We start from the raw sequence: 14,919 nt of genomic DNA, 5'->3' as shown, positions 1-14,919 counted from the left end.
AGTAAGACAATGGATGAGATGAATAATGACGGTGAAACACATGCTTTTGAATCAGAACATACATAACCTTCTCCCTACAAGGAGTTTTGAAAGTTTTGAGTTTTTATTTTTCTGGACCTGCTTAATCAAGGATGAATCATGAAATGATGAGAAGGAAATGTCGTGAAAGAAAAGGTTATTGGGAATACACTGCAGTTGTGTAATGTTTGTGAAATGTGGTCATGTATTAGCAATGGTCTGTGGGCACTGTGCAGTAAATCCGTCTTAGATCGTGTAGACTAGAGCATTGCTCCAGGCACCAGAACCCCCCGTGGAGCCTCTTCCCAGCTTCTCACTGTGATACTTTGTGCTTGCGTGGTCAAAACATTATTGCTGCATAAGCAAATTGCCGGAGAATATCTGTAGCTTGTGATAGCATCAAGCTAAACACATATACTGTGTGTGAGAACAATATCTGTCTGAGGCAGCATCGTGCGCTAACTTGTGTCCCACTCTGGTTCTCAGATAAGAACGAGTGTCAGCAGTTCGGTGCCTGCTCCCACATGTGCAACAACACCAAGGGCTCGCACATGTGCAGCTGCCACAAGTACTTCACCAAGATCCACGACACCTGCAAGGCTGACAGTAAGAACCCCCCCGAAACGAAACCCTTCAGACCAGATACTGGAGCAACAATGATGTTTAAATTAGTTTAAATATTTAGCAGGAAAGGGTACTGGTGACCCCCTGACCCCCTTACCGCTCCTAAATAACTCTGGATCTGAATTCACGGTATGCTGATTTGTATACAAGCTAAAATATCAAAAAATCTAAATATATACAAGAAATTACTGAATAGTTAACACGCAATATATATACAACAGTACACAACAATCGAACACATAGTTGATCAGCTATTCATTCACGAAGATTTCTCACTGGTGGGTACCGCATGTTATTTCACTGCAGAGCAAATCTTATGATGACACAAATGCAGACCATTTTCCCAGTACCTTAAGCATTTTTCAGTCTTTAGATTTAGTGAGAAGGTAATTCTCTCCATACATTGAAGGTTAGTAGCAAAATGTTGACGTTTTTTAAAAGACTTCTTCCTCTGTGGAGCGCTACGAGTTTATTGGGGGAAGACCGCTTTATAAACCCACTGTAGTGGGTCCTGCGTGACGGTCCCCCTGTGTTCCCCGTCCCCCCCCAGGTATGAACAGCAGCCGGCAGATCCTGTACATCGCCGACGACAACGAGATCCGCAGCCTGGACCCCGGTATGCCCAACTGGCGCTACGAGCAGACGTTCCAGGGCGACGCCAGCGTGCGCATCGACGCCATGGACCTGCACGTCAAGACCAACCGCATCTTCTGGACCAACTGGCACCGGGGCCAGATCTCCTCCTACGAGCTGCCGGGCCCGCCCACCTCCTCCTCCTCAGGCTCCTCCCCCAACTCCCACCGCAACCGGCGGCAGAGCGAGGGACGGGTGTCCAACCTGCAGGTGAGCCTTCGTCTTAAAGGGGTGATTCAAGGCTCTTTGGAGCCTTGCCTTTTAGGCTGTTATATGACGTGTGTGCACACATGTTTCACATCTGCTAAGCCAGATAAACCTAAGTCTGAGCCAGGGGGAGTAATCTCGCCCACTGAGAACGCCCCTCAATAAGGGCGTGAAACAGCTCAAACTTGACTGCCGTAACAGTGTGACGACAGAATGTGCACTTGGAGGGGCTGAAGTGTGGAAGCCCGCTTTGCGAGTGCGCATAGCGTTCGACCAATCGCAACCGTGTGGGCGTGCTGTCCAATCACAACGGACTGGGTTACTTGGGAGGGGGGCCTTTAAGCTTTTCAGTCAAAAAAACCAACGCACCAAACTGAGCTTGCCTTTGGGCTGCGTTGCGCGACCTTCAGATCCCAGAGCTGAAGATGCCTCGGGGCATAGCGGTGGACTGGGTGGCCGGGAACCTCTACTGGACCGACTCCGGCCGCGACGTCATCGAGGTGGCGCAGATGTCCGGGCAGAACTGCAAGACCCTCATCTCCGGCATGATCGATGAGCCGTACGCCATCGTGGTGGACCCACAGAGAGGGTAGGACTGTGTGGGGGGGCTGGGGGTGTGGGAGTGGGTGGGTCTATATGTGGGGATGGGTGTGTGTGTGTGTGTGTGTGTGTGTGTGTGTGTGTGTGTGTGTGTGTGTGTGTGTGTGTGTGTGTGTGTGTGTGTGTGTGTGTGTGTGTGTGTGTGTGTGTGTGTGTGTGTGTGTGTGTGTTTGCTTTTTTTTTTCCTTTTTACCATGCATTTACACAATACTCATAGTGTTTATTTTGTTGAGTATTTTTACTTTACATTAATATCCCTTTTGTAACGATGGTTCTGTAATTCTGCTAGGACTCCCACATCTCTGGTCTTTGATGAATGCAGTGAATCTTCTGTGTGGTTATGATGAGTGTGTCTCCATGTATTGACACCTTGGTGTGTGTGTGTGTGTGTGTGTGGCCCTTCAGGACCATGTACTGGGCGGACTGGGGGAATCACCCTAAGATCGAGACGGCAGCCATGGACGGCACCCTGAGGCAGACGCTGGTGCACGAGAACATCCAGTGGCCCACGGGTGAGCCCCACCTCCAGGACCGCAGTCCCCGAGACTACAGGCCTGGGCTGTGTGTGGTCTAAGGGCTGTGTGTTGCCTAAGTGTTGTGTGTTGCCTAAGTGTTGTGTGTTGCCTAAGTGCTGTGTGTTGCCTAAGTGCTGTGTGTTGCCTAAGTGCTGTGTGTTGCCCAAGTGCTGTGTGTGGTCTAAGTGCTGTGTGTTGGACTCTGCAGGTTTGGCCGTGGACTACTTCAACGAGCGGCTGTACTGGGCCGACGCCAAGCTGTCAGTCATCGGTAGCGTCCGTTTGGACGGATCGGACCCTGTCATTGCCGCCTCGGGCATCAAGAACAGTTGAGTTTAAAGCCTGTTAAAACCATCTCTGCAATCTACCCACGCAAATTCACTCGTTCAACTTATATTTAATCACAGATTAAAAAATAAAATAACAATTAGGAGAAACCCTAATTTACTTAAATATGTGAAATCAAATGCTGTTAACAAGGAATGAGAATAAACCATTTTGTAATCAAAAACATAAAATAATGAAAACAGTGAAGATTGACAAGAGGCGATTGCAATTACATTTTGCTGGTGTCATACCACATCTCAAAATGCCTTTCATTTGTCCTGCCTCTTTCCAGAACTCCTCCATCCATTCAGCATTGACATCTTCGAGGACTACATATATGGCGTCACCTACATCAACAACATCGTCTTCCGGGTCAACAAGTTTGGAAAGGGCACCATGGAGAACCTAACCACAGGCATCAACCACGCAACAGACATAGTGCTGTACCATCGCTACAAACAGCCAGAGAGTAAGTGGTTCCAAGCTTCCATCTTAAGACATGATGAGGTCAGGCCAAGTCGGCCCTTGAGGAAGGGATTTAGTCACAGTCCGCCGCACAGAAGATCAACTACTGAACTTCAACCCACAAGGAGTAGACTTCTTTTATGTCTGGATGACGTGAACTTTTGCACTTTTGGTTCAAGGCTATGTATCTAAGTTATAATATAATAACATTACGTCATGTGTTACTTTAAAATGATTGCTTCCAGTGTGAGACATTTCAAGTGTTGTGGTGTGACAAAGCCAATAACATATGTAGATGATAATAAAGGGCCTGATGATGATGTCTTCTTGTTAACATAGCATGGAGCGTTTCACACACTATTCCTCCTGCTTCTCTTAAACACATTCAGGAGTAGATTATTAGTAGCTTTCATAACAAACTATTTTCATTTAAATTATTTAACATTATTTTCTCTCTCTGTCTCTGTCTCTCCCTCTCCCTCTCCCTCTCCCTCTCCCTCTCCCTCTCCCTCCCCCTCCCCCCTCTCTCTCTCTCTCTCTCTGTCTCTCTGTCTCTCTGTCTCTCTCTCCCTCTCCCTCTCCCTCCCCCTCCCCCCCTCTCTCTCTCTCTCTGTCTCTGTTCCAGTGACCAACCCGTGCGACCGTAAGAAGTGTGAGTGGTTATGTCTGCTGAGCCCCAGCGGGCCCGTGTGCACCTGTCCCAACAACTACGTGGCCGACAACGGTACCTGCGTGGAGAGAGCCCCGCCCACGCAGTCTCCCTTCTGTACGTGCTACACACGCACGCACGCACAATGGCACACACACACACACACACACACATACTTGCTTGTAAACCTATCAGAAATGCTTGTTGTGTAGGACACCATTCATTAACTGTAGCGTCTTCTTCTTCTTCTGCGCTGTTATGTCTCACAGCGCCCCCCTCTGGCCCCTGCACCATCCAGTGTCAGAACGGTGGCAGTTGCTTCCTCAACGCCCACCAGCAGGCCAAGTGCCGCTGCCAGCCCAACTACAGAGGAGAGAGGTGTGAGATCAACCAGTGCAGGGACTACTGCAAGAACGGAGGCACCTGCACCGCCTCTCAAGCAGGTAATTCCATATGCCCATTTTCATATTTTAAAATGTTTGTTTCCTTGCACCAACCTACTATAACAAACTCATTGTATGGATGAGGCTGCGTGACATTAAACAGCAGTGTGATTCTAACACTCTTGGTCTTAACAAATGCTGCTTCCAGTAATTCTTATCTTATCTTACTGCCTGGTTCTGCTCGTCTTGTTATTTCCCGCCTGGTTCTCTTCCTACAACGCTGATGTCTACCTCGACTGTGTCTCTCCCTCCCCCAGGGAACCCGACCTGCAGATGCCTGCAGGGCTTCACGGGCCCCCACTGCAACCTGCAGACCTGCCAGAACTACTGCACCAACGGGGGGACCTGCTCCGTCAACGTGGGCAACCAGGCCACCTGCAGCTGCCCAGCGGACTACCACGGGGACCAGTGCCAGTACAGTGAGTGGACCCGCCGCCACACTGGGTTCATGACAGAGTACACCAGCAGCTTGTCAGGGTAGTCTAGTCCGATGTTGGACCCTTGGGATAACAGGCTTTGTTCTAAGGTGATGGAGCTTGTAAGGGGTAAGGGTTAGGGATGTTGTTGGATGTTTTGATGACTCAAAGTAGGCTCTGACTGTTTCAATACGACTGTACAGCATCATGTTATCAGAGGCAGTCTATATCCTTTTAGCGCTGCCTGCTAATGCGATGAATGATCAATAAATAGATTCATAGATTGCATTAATTATAGGTCTATGAATGTAGTACGATGGATGCAATAAGAAGTGTGTTGAAAAACAAAAAAGTAAAGTTTAGCACTGATAGGGTATGTAGTGTTAGTAAGACTGTTAGTGTTTGTAATAATGTTAGTTAGCAGTGTTAGGGTTAGTAAAAGGGTTAGAACTCTGCACAGTGCTTTGAACGTACTAGCACCCATTGTGTACCAATGACCCGTAGCAGAGGAGAACCCTTGCGTCGCTGAGCTGTGATGTCTGTGGTCCTCAGGCATGTGTGAAGGCTTCTGTGAGCACGGGGGGACGTGCCTCCAGACCTCCAACGGCACCAAGCTGTGCCAGTGCCAGAGCCAGTACCACGGCCACAACTGTGAGCTGGACAAGTGCCAGTACTGTGGGGACGGCAAGTGTCACACATCCGCCTCGGGAGAGGTGTCCTGCAGGTACACATGCTCAAGTCACGTTGAGGCGTGTACTGTATGTTAAGTACATGTTAAGTAATGGTTAAGTATCCTTCCTCAGACTGAGGAAGGGTTATTCACCCTACACGTGTGAATAATTATTTACACAACACGTTTTAAAATCTGTTTTTTTTGTCTAAACAATAGCAAAAGTTAACAAAGTTGCGTTAACGCACATGCATTTTCAGACAATAAAGACATTCTAATCTTCAAACCTTTATCTCCATATGTGTGTCTCTGTGTGTGTAAAGCTGTCCGAATGGCCAGACCCAGCCCAGCTGTTACTCCTGTCTGGACTTCTGCCTCAACGGCCAATGCTCTGTTGACAACCGCTCTCTGCTGCCTCAGTGCAGGTACAGCCGCTCACACACACATTCACCCGCTCACACACATTCACACACACACACACACACACACATTCACCCGCTCACACACATTCACCCACCCACACACATTCACCCGCTCACACACATTCACCCGCTCACACACATTCACCCGCTCACACGCATTCCCCCCCCCCCCACACACACACACACACACACACACACACACACACACACACACACACACACACACACACACACACACACTAATCTGTGCCAACACACAGTCACACAGACGCACACATTCATCTGCTCTCACTTTGGCTCACCGTCTGACAGTATGACCCGTGTCTGACTGCATGTTGTCCATGTGACCGTACAGGTGTAATGTCGGATGGGTCGGCTTCAGGTGTAGCGTCACAGCAGCCCCCATCGACTCCTCTTCCAGTGGAAGTAAGAATATAAGTTTTGATTTTTACCAATGACTTAAATATAAATAATGCAACACCGTTACAAATTCATACAAGGAAGGAAGAAAAAGAAAGCAGAAAACAAGCAAAGTTAACAAGGGAGGCTTGAAGATTTCCTAGCATCTGAAATGTGTAAAAGCCACGCCCGTTTTCCAGAAGTGTGGTGTAGTTGGTTGTTCCACATGGGAAACAAAAGGCTGCCATACTCCAGTAAACTTTTCAGAAGATCGCTGCCATGTGTGTCTGTTCTATTGTAAGAAGATGCACGTGTTACTATTGATCCCCTCCCCTGGTTATGAGGTCTGATGGTTCAATGTGTGTATGTGTTCAGGCTCTGCCTCCATAATCATCCCAGTGCTGCTGCTGTTACTGTTGGCGCTGCTGGTGGTTGGTGCCATCTTGTGGTATAAGAGGAGAATGCGGGGGTAAGTGGAAGTGCTGGTTGACCACGGCCAATGTATTCATTTCTTTCTGAATCCTTCCACCTGTACTACTTAGCTCTCTTTCTCTCACTCAATCTCACTCTTTCTCTCTCCTGTATATATAACGTCTATCCTCTGTCTCCCAGGTCTCTAATGCCGGGCAAATCTCGTTCTCAGCGCTCGTGGTAACTTGTTAGGGTTACATAACTCACTCGTCTTAAAGACACCATCTCCTCCATATTGTCTGTAGAATCTGTCTGTCCCTGCCTGCTCAGACTCCTATTGGCTACCTCCTCCCAAACACAATGTCCTATTGACTCTCTGGAAACATAGCTTTGCTGGTAAAGCAAGATGGACTGGAGCAGTGTCTTGTCCCTGTCCCCCCCTGTTGGTTGTGTGTCGACGCCAAGTTGTACTTGATGCTCATGCGGTGTGCTTGCATAGTAGCAGTAAACTATACCTCCTCTGTTTACCTCTTTGTTAAGAATTGTCCTTGCGCTTGCCGACCGTCAAATATTTGCCGTATCAAAATGTCTCAGTCCTCGCATTTAGACATGATGCAATATATTTGTTTTGTTACGGTCAAATGGCCTTCAACCAAAAAAGCCCATTTGACGTCCTTGGATACCCTCGTGTTGTCTTGTTGTCTGACCTCTATGGAGCTGCTGCTGCCGAGTGTGTGTCTGGTCCATGGCGCGCCATCGATTCCTCCCCCTTGAGCAAACGCATCATTTGTGTCTCTTGTGTGTTGTTCTCCTTTAAGTGAATCCATGAAGGTGAACGGCGAGTTTGATTTGTGGTTGTTTTGTTGCCTCACAGTGCCAAGGGCTTCCAGCACCATAGGATGACTAATGGAGCCATGAACGTGGAGATCGGGAACCCGGCCTATAAGATCTATGAAGGGGAGCCCGACGACGATGCTGGAGAGCTCCTGGATTCAGACTTTGCGTTGGACCCAGATAAGGTAACACACGCACACTAGTACCTAGAAGCTGTTTGTGTGGAAACGCTCACGGCGTTATGTAGTGTATACGGCTTTATCTATTGATTCATTTTCATCTATTGATTCTATGATTTTGATTATAAAATAAATGAATGGGTAGCAACTTATGTATTGTACTGGCTGTACATTGCGTTATACAAATATATTGAGTCTTAAATATTACAAAACATGAGACGGTGTATTCTTTTCTTAATGGGAATTAGGTTCAAATATCCTAATGAACATACAGAGGTTCAAGTAACCTCCCTCTCTCTCGTAGCGTTGACCTTTGTTGTGTCGTGTAGGTGTGCACACCCGTGAGTAGTTCTACGTACCCTAGTGACGTGCTCCCTCTCTCTAGCCCACCAACTTCACCAACCCCGTGTACGCCACCCTGTACATGGGCGCCCACAACAGCCGCAACTCCCTGGCGAGCACAGACGAGAAGAAGGAGCTGCTGTCGGCGGCCGACGACGACATGAGCGACCCGCTGGCGTAAAGCCCTGCCGTGGAATGAACTGCCATCGTTGCCCTGCCTCGCCCCAGACCACACCCGCCCACCGCGGCGCAGAGCTCAACAAACAGATGAAATGCCTTTACCAATCGGGAAGAAAAAAGAAACACAACAAAAGGAGAACACTGTATAAAATGTATAAAATGAAGGACTACTTTTTTATGTGATTGCAGTATTATATTTTTTTCTTTGACAAAAAAAAAAAAGAAATCTCTGAGGAGAAAACGGAAACCATTTTATAGACATTTATTCAGTTGTTAATTTTGCTCCCCTCCTCTCCTGTCCCCCCCCCCCCTCCCCTCAGTCATATAGCCACTACCTCTGTGCAAATGTAAGACATGGAAAGATTCAAACGGCAGTGGAACAATTTTAATTTTTTATTTTTGTATGGATTGTATAGGGGGAGGAAAAAAACAATGCATTGTTCCAATACCTAGGAAAAATAATAATTTTCCAAGTCTTTGTTGATTGTGAAAGACATTGGGGATGTGAGGACAGCAAATGTCAGTTTCACTAATGAATGCTTCCTATTGGCTGGTTGGGCGCCTGTTTGCTGCTGGAGGTCTTGATGAGGGACGAGTGTAAGATGCCTGAGGACATACACACAACTCAGCACCCAGACAAAAACCGCCCTGTTGTCTGAATCACTTTCAAGCGATTGTCTTTTCCTTCTTGCACAGACTCAAGTTATATATATTTGCATATATACATATATATAACCTATTAACAAAGTGTCTTGAAACTATACCCAGGAATACAATACAACAGTAACAAATAGCGGTCTGTACTTGCTTTTAATCAGTTCTGTTTTGTTTTTTTATCAGTATCAGAAATGAATGGCCCAACTGTTTGTGTGAGTGTGTTTGTTGGAAGAATATGATTGTAATAAAGGCTCGTATTCCAGACCGTCTGGGAGGTTATCTGCGGCCGTTTGGTATCCGCCGCCGGCTCTAGCATGGAGAGCCCGACTAAGTAACCGCCGGAGATCAGGCTCTCGTGAAGTTTGATGATGCAGAGTTACAGATCTGTGCCGACCAGTGTCGTATTCGAGTTCGTCCGTAACATTTAGTAAATGAACGGCTGTATTTAGCTTTTGGTCTTTTTGTCCTCCATTGTAAAATGTTGTTTTTTTTGTCAGGAAAGGCCCGGGAGCCAAGTCGATGGTACGTTCTTGTATGAAATGAGTTTTGAAGTTGTTGGGTTGATTTCTTGTGTATTTGATGTTTGTTTGTTTGTTTGTTTTGGGGAGGGGGGTGTTCATGTAATTTGGGTTAGTGCTCATTAAGTGCATTCCTAACGGGGGGGGGGGGGGGGGGGGGTAGGGGGGGCTGATGTCCCTCCTGATAAGCATTCCTTCGTTGATTCCTTTGCCTTGCTGCTGCTAATGCTATCGCTAGCCATCTGCCCTCCTCTTTGAACCTGTCGCGGTTTGGATTGCTCCGTCTCTGCACCTCTTGTTCAATCTTCCACAGCTTCCTCACACCGCACGCCCTTGGCACCACCCTTCCACTTCTTAACAGTATTCACAAAATGTGCTTTTAAAAGTCCCGCCATGCTACGTTCTTTATTTCACTGCTTATTAGAAAAATCATTTTAGTTTTTGGTTTTCTTGATTTTGAGAATGTCTCTCGGATTGCAGAACTCACATGGATGTTTTTGGTTTAGTTGTTTGTTTTAATTTTGGTTAATTTTGATTTTTTTGATATAAGAAATTAAATGGATTTTTATAGTAGAAATGTATGAGGACTCTGACCTTCATTTGAAATAGAATGGCTTCTGTCATCATGGCTGGAGCAAAACATCAGTGAATTACCATTGAATATATAACTCATAACCACAAATTTCGGAAATAAAATGTGAATTTGTAGAAATGTTTGAATGTCCCACCTTCTGCTTTATATATTTTTTATTTTATATGTCCATCAGAAAGATATATTTTTTAAAGTTCTCGTATAGATTGACTGATTGTTAAGGAAAAGAGAAATGCAAGCATTTCACTTTATTTCAATTTCAAAGAAAGTCGCTTTTTTCTTCATTCATTGATTTGCATGTATTTGGCCCAGGACATTTCCACTTCAAATAATGTCTAAAACAAGGTTAAGGCAAACGGAGTAGTGTACATTTGGTCGCTCTATTGACAGTTCCATACTAGAACACAAAAATAATTCTCAAAGTGCACAATCATTTTGCTACTCGATGCTTTTAAGAGGGAATTGATCTGATGTACAATAGAAGCACCAAGACATCCCAACCTGCATGATTATAATAGAAATATCCTTCATCCACTGCATTTACAATTTATCCACCTCTGACTTATAAAACAGCAGTCTATATCAAATAATCTTCATTCTTGTGTCACTTCCTAAGTTTGACAGAAAGTGTTGTCAAATATATATATACATATATTTATAAAGTTCAGATACATGACAGTTTTTAACATCTTCCTTCAAAACAGAACACCAAATTGATTGCAAAGAGGCAAATTAAAAAGCTCTTTCCCCTGACCTTTCCTCCATTTAACTTTCATATTTTTAACCTTTGTATGTTGATTATATTTTTAGTGTTCATGCCATAGTAAAAAGGAAATTGCATTTAAGACTTCAAAGATACACGTTATGGCTGACTTAATGAAAATAATACTGTCGTTACGAAAGGCACTTTTGACAAAAGTAAGACATGAAAGCATGTTTGGTTTGGCTAGCAGTCCAAAGGACCGATGGAAGCGTACAATATTGAAACTAGGAATGCAAACAACTCCAAGTCTCTGTTCTGTTGTCGACGGTGTGCTCAATCTCAAGTCCTTCCAAAAGTCGTTCCACGTTCTCTGTTACTCGTGATCTTCTTGGATATTCAGAGGAAAGAAAGATCCAGCCTCGTCAGAGCAAGAGTTCTCCTTTAAGAGTTAGCATATGTGTCAGCAAGCCGGGTTCATGCCCGGCCCGACGTTATGGCTTTAGGAATGTTTTGCAGGCACTTTTGGGTAGAAGCATTGTCCTTCCTGCTTTGGCCAACGGAGTCCAGACTGACCACACCTGCATGAAGCCCTCTTTAAATAGTGTATGTAACCCTCTTTAATTAGGGTTTCATACACTGCCTTGATCCCAGTGCCAAGGTCCAGCAGGATCTCGTGCAGTCCGTCTAACTGAGCCCATGGCGATGTTAGAGTCTATCTTTGGAGCGAGAAAGGAAAGTCGGCCCAATGCAGTCGCTGTAATTATTCCTGCAGAAGTATCTCCATAAATAAATAAATACCCAGACGGCACTATGTCATGGGTTTGATGCCCCCGGTCATCACTTCCAGTCTCTCTGTTGCCTCAGGCGTGGGGTTCAGGGCAGGGTATTGGTCTGGGGTACGGGGATCCCACCAGGACACAGGGCACAGGGGAGGTTGTCTGGGGTACGGGGACCCCCACCAGGACACAGGGCACAGGGGAGGTGGTCTGGGGAGGCGGGGGTTATAAGTGTTGGGGGACACACAGGTGGTTTAAGGCCTCTTCCAGCCGCTCCGCAGCAAGGCGTCGGCTCTCAGGAACGGCTGGTTTCTGAGATCTGTGAGTGGGAGGGTTGGGGGGAGGGGGAGAGAGACAGGGGAGGGGGACACACGTGTTAGGAGAGTACAGCCGAACGCCACGGCCCACTGAATCCTGGCTCAGCTCCAAGCCGCAAACTCGTCAAAGATTTTGGTCCTTTTTGAATCCCTTCATTGCAATAACAGTGTCTGTGAAGGCTGATACATGGCACTAAAATAGCGCAGGTATGTCTTCATAGTTTGGTTGCACTGTGTGATGGGATTTATCCATTTATCGTCAATAGTTATTTTGAAAAGAGAAATTACACTTTTCCCTAAACCTTGGATTCCCAAATTCTAACATTATTGCTATAATGTGACACAGTGGACACCAGGGCTTTGGGAGTGTAGTTACTTAAATCACATGGTCACAATATGGATACACAAACCAAAGACAAACATGGCAGATGGCCAACAAGCTCTTTCTAATATTAGAAAAAGCTTATTGACCGAGCGCTGTGCAGCAGAACGCGAGAGACCGTTAGCAGACACACAACACGGTGGATATTGTTAACAGGTGAGCTGGACGAACACTGGACTGCATGCAACACATAGGAGGAGGTAACAGATGATGATGGTGACGATGATGAAGATGGTGGTGCCCTGACCATAAATGTAGTGGTCATCAGTGACAAACCGATGGCACCGATACGACCGTGTACAAACAATTCTCCTGCCTGGAGGTTGAGGGTCTCTAGAATTTAAAATACGATTTTAGATTGAAGCTTAAAAAGTGAAATACTCAGAACTGGACCGGTCAAATATTGGACTGCGTTGTCATCTATTCCATTACTGGTGTGTAGCACAGCGATTGGACTGCTTTGAGAAGCTTGTGAAGCGCCAAAGCAGCCGACGTCCACGTAGCGACCGCACACGGGAGCTGCAGAGCTAAAGCGGCAGCGGGCTGCACCAGACTACCTTACCCTCAGCTAGGACTCTCATGTACCCTCATTACTCTCCGTCTCAGCTGTAGGAGTACAGAGGCGGATGGAGGGGTTGGGGGAGGATGAGGAAAGAAGAGTGTCATGTTAGCAGGAAAAAACCAAAACATGTTAGTCTAGAATGGAACCAGATGCTGTCCATTCGTTGTATTTTGGAAAGCCAAACCTCTTTAGGCAAAAATTCTGCATTCTGAAGGAGAAAGATTGTCGACCATTGCAAAAGTTGCAATGTGCATATCGTTGTTGTTATAGTCATCCATGCCATGCATGATCCTCGCTCTTGATTGCTTCACAATCAGGGCTGTGTTCACGTTTATAATTTTGCTCAGAATTTTCTAAGAAAGTAAAAGAGGTTTGCCGTCTCCTACTCGTTGTAGCCAAACAGTCTGTGGAGCATCACCAAATAAACCCAAGAGGGCAACCGGTGGCAGCCTGGGTTAGTACACAGGTCAGTCAGGAGAGGGATCCTGGGGTTGAGTGACAGTGGGGGCGGGGGGTCATGCTGCATGCAACAGGGGGCTCGGGAGAGAGACCTGCAGACAACCTTGGCATTAGTGTGTGTGGGGGTAGGGTTGGGAGGAGGGCTAGCAGTTGCCGTCTTCGCAGAGGTTGGCTTCACAGAAGAACCGCGAGCCCCGCTTAGCGGTGCGCGCTGTGAAGGGCACGCTCTTCAACACTGAGGAAGAGGAGGATGGGGGAGAGGTTACGTCACACCTGGAACACTGCTAGTAAGAGGGACACGGTTAAACCTAGTTCTTTGACTAGTGTACGATGTCGCTATGGGATTAAGAAGGATAATTATACAGGGTTATAATTATATGACATGTTACACAGTGGCATCATAGTTAATGGAGTTCAATGTCAGATCAACTGTCAGTATTCAGCTAGTGTTGGGTTGAGGCCAGGGATATTGTTACCAACATTATGACACAAACAGGAACAAAACAAAACCCTAGCATTCATTAATTTTGAAGCGGAGACGTCTGTTAGCAAAGGCTGTCCTGAAGCTGAGGCTGGGACTGAGGCTCTGGTTGTTGGTCGACCATTGTTCCGGTGTCGTCTGTGTACGCAAGCCTTTGCTGCTGCGTGTTAGCATCAATCACGCACACTTCCCGTACGCAATTCATCGCAACATAAATATTTTTGTTCTCATTAAATGACACATTTTTTACACAATTGACATTCTGAGGCATTGAGGCTAACAGCTATCTTTCTCTTTGTACATCACGAACTAGACTGCTGCGGTAAGAGACAGAGGAGGAAGTCTGGAGGGCTTCCTGTGTGTTTCACGACGGCCCATGGCCCGGCCGGGGGGGGGCCGTCTCCACCACGTAGCACAGCGTGCACTGCAGGGGGGCCGAGCAGTCGACCACCAGCGTCACGGTGGGCCTGGCTCCCTGGGGGCCTCCACTGGGCCCCTGCGGGGCTCTACCGAGCCCCGGGCTCCTCGGAACACGCGGGCTCCTCGAGGCACTCTCTGTCCCACCTGTGATGATGTCCTCTATGGTCCCGTCCTTGCCCTCGTACACGGGCCGGTGCTCTTTAGCCTGCCGCTTCCTCAGCTCTGCGATCAGCTCCTGCTGCTGCTGCTTCTTCTTGTGGGCCTGGACCTAGAAGCACACGAGGCTGAGTGACCCTCTTCTCTCTAGAGCCATGCGTTGGTCTACCAGCCGACATTGGCACTCTGATTAGCTCTTCAAATGTAAGAATGAAAGTGTGTATTGTGCGGTCAGGATTTTCATATTTTATGTACAAGACTTTGCATCAGACTTGTATATTGATACAAATCGAAATAAAGAACTATTCTTAGGAAATTATGGGTTTCTCCTATTTGTGAAGAGGTTTTTGACTCCGGACATCTCGTCTGGAGGGTACCTTGGGGTCGTGCTGTTTAGCCTCCTGCGCCAGTAACTTCTCTCTCAAGGCTTCCTCCTGCTTTTTCCTCTGCTGGTTTTCCTCCACTGCATCCTGTAGAGACACACAGACACAGAGAGAGAGAGAGAGAGAGAGAGAGAGAGAGAGAGAGAGAGAGAGAGCGAGAGAGAGAGCGAGAGAGAGAG

At 46.8% G+C, this 14,919-nt stretch overlaps 2 protein-coding genes across 6 annotated transcripts in view; one reads left to right on the top strand and one right to left on the bottom strand.

Moving 5' to 3' along the window:
• The window catches only part of lrp1ab (low density lipoprotein receptor-related protein 1Ab), a 91,810-nt gene extending 81,958 nt beyond the window's left edge, over positions 1-9,852 (top strand). The window contains exons 75-89 of the mRNA XM_056587077.1: positions 505-624; positions 1,193-1,485; positions 1,893-2,071; positions 2,488-2,594; positions 2,806-2,925; positions 3,217-3,393; positions 4,015-4,155; positions 4,308-4,481; positions 4,739-4,900; positions 5,450-5,621; positions 5,891-5,992; positions 6,345-6,415; positions 6,764-6,857; positions 7,674-7,818; positions 8,198-9,852. Of these exons, the coding sequence (XP_056443052.1) occupies positions 505-624; positions 1,193-1,485; positions 1,893-2,071; positions 2,488-2,594; positions 2,806-2,925; positions 3,217-3,393; positions 4,015-4,155; positions 4,308-4,481; positions 4,739-4,900; positions 5,450-5,621; positions 5,891-5,992; positions 6,345-6,415; positions 6,764-6,857; positions 7,674-7,818; positions 8,198-8,335 (2,195 nt within the window). The 3' untranslated portion in view covers positions 8,336-9,852. The remainder of the gene's footprint in view (positions 1-504; positions 625-1,192; positions 1,486-1,892; positions 2,072-2,487; positions 2,595-2,805; positions 2,926-3,216; positions 3,394-4,014; positions 4,156-4,307; positions 4,482-4,738; positions 4,901-5,449; positions 5,622-5,890; positions 5,993-6,344; positions 6,416-6,763; positions 6,858-7,673; positions 7,819-8,197) is intronic.
• Positions 9,853-10,003: 151 nt separating this feature from the next.
• fmnl3 (formin-like 3) overlaps positions 10,004-14,919 on the bottom strand; it is a 34,198-nt gene continuing 29,282 nt past the window's right edge. For 2 of the 5 annotated variants that reach the window (XM_056587101.1, XM_056587134.1), the window contains 4 exons: positions 14,735-14,827; positions 14,346-14,469; positions 13,404-13,535; positions 11,810-11,899 (listed from right to left, as the gene is read on the bottom strand). In XM_056587101.1, coding sequence (XP_056443076.1) covers positions 13,444-13,535; positions 14,346-14,469; positions 14,735-14,827 — 309 coding nt within the window. In that variant the 3' untranslated portion in view covers positions 11,810-11,899; positions 13,404-13,443. Of the gene's footprint in view, positions 11,900-12,841; positions 12,886-13,403; positions 13,536-14,345; positions 14,470-14,734; positions 14,828-14,919 lie in introns of those variants that run through there. The other 3 variants (XM_056587126.1, XM_056587109.1, XM_056587118.1) reach the window with 3 other exon arrangements.

This window comes from Gadus chalcogrammus, chromosome 1, assembly GCF_026213295.1.
Source record: "Gadus chalcogrammus isolate NIFS_2021 chromosome 1, NIFS_Gcha_1.0, whole genome shotgun sequence".
Taxonomy (NCBI): domain Eukaryota; kingdom Metazoa; phylum Chordata; class Actinopteri; order Gadiformes; family Gadidae; genus Gadus; species Gadus chalcogrammus.
Note: the sequence above shows the minus strand (reverse complement) of the source record. Positions and strands in the feature narration are given on the sequence as shown.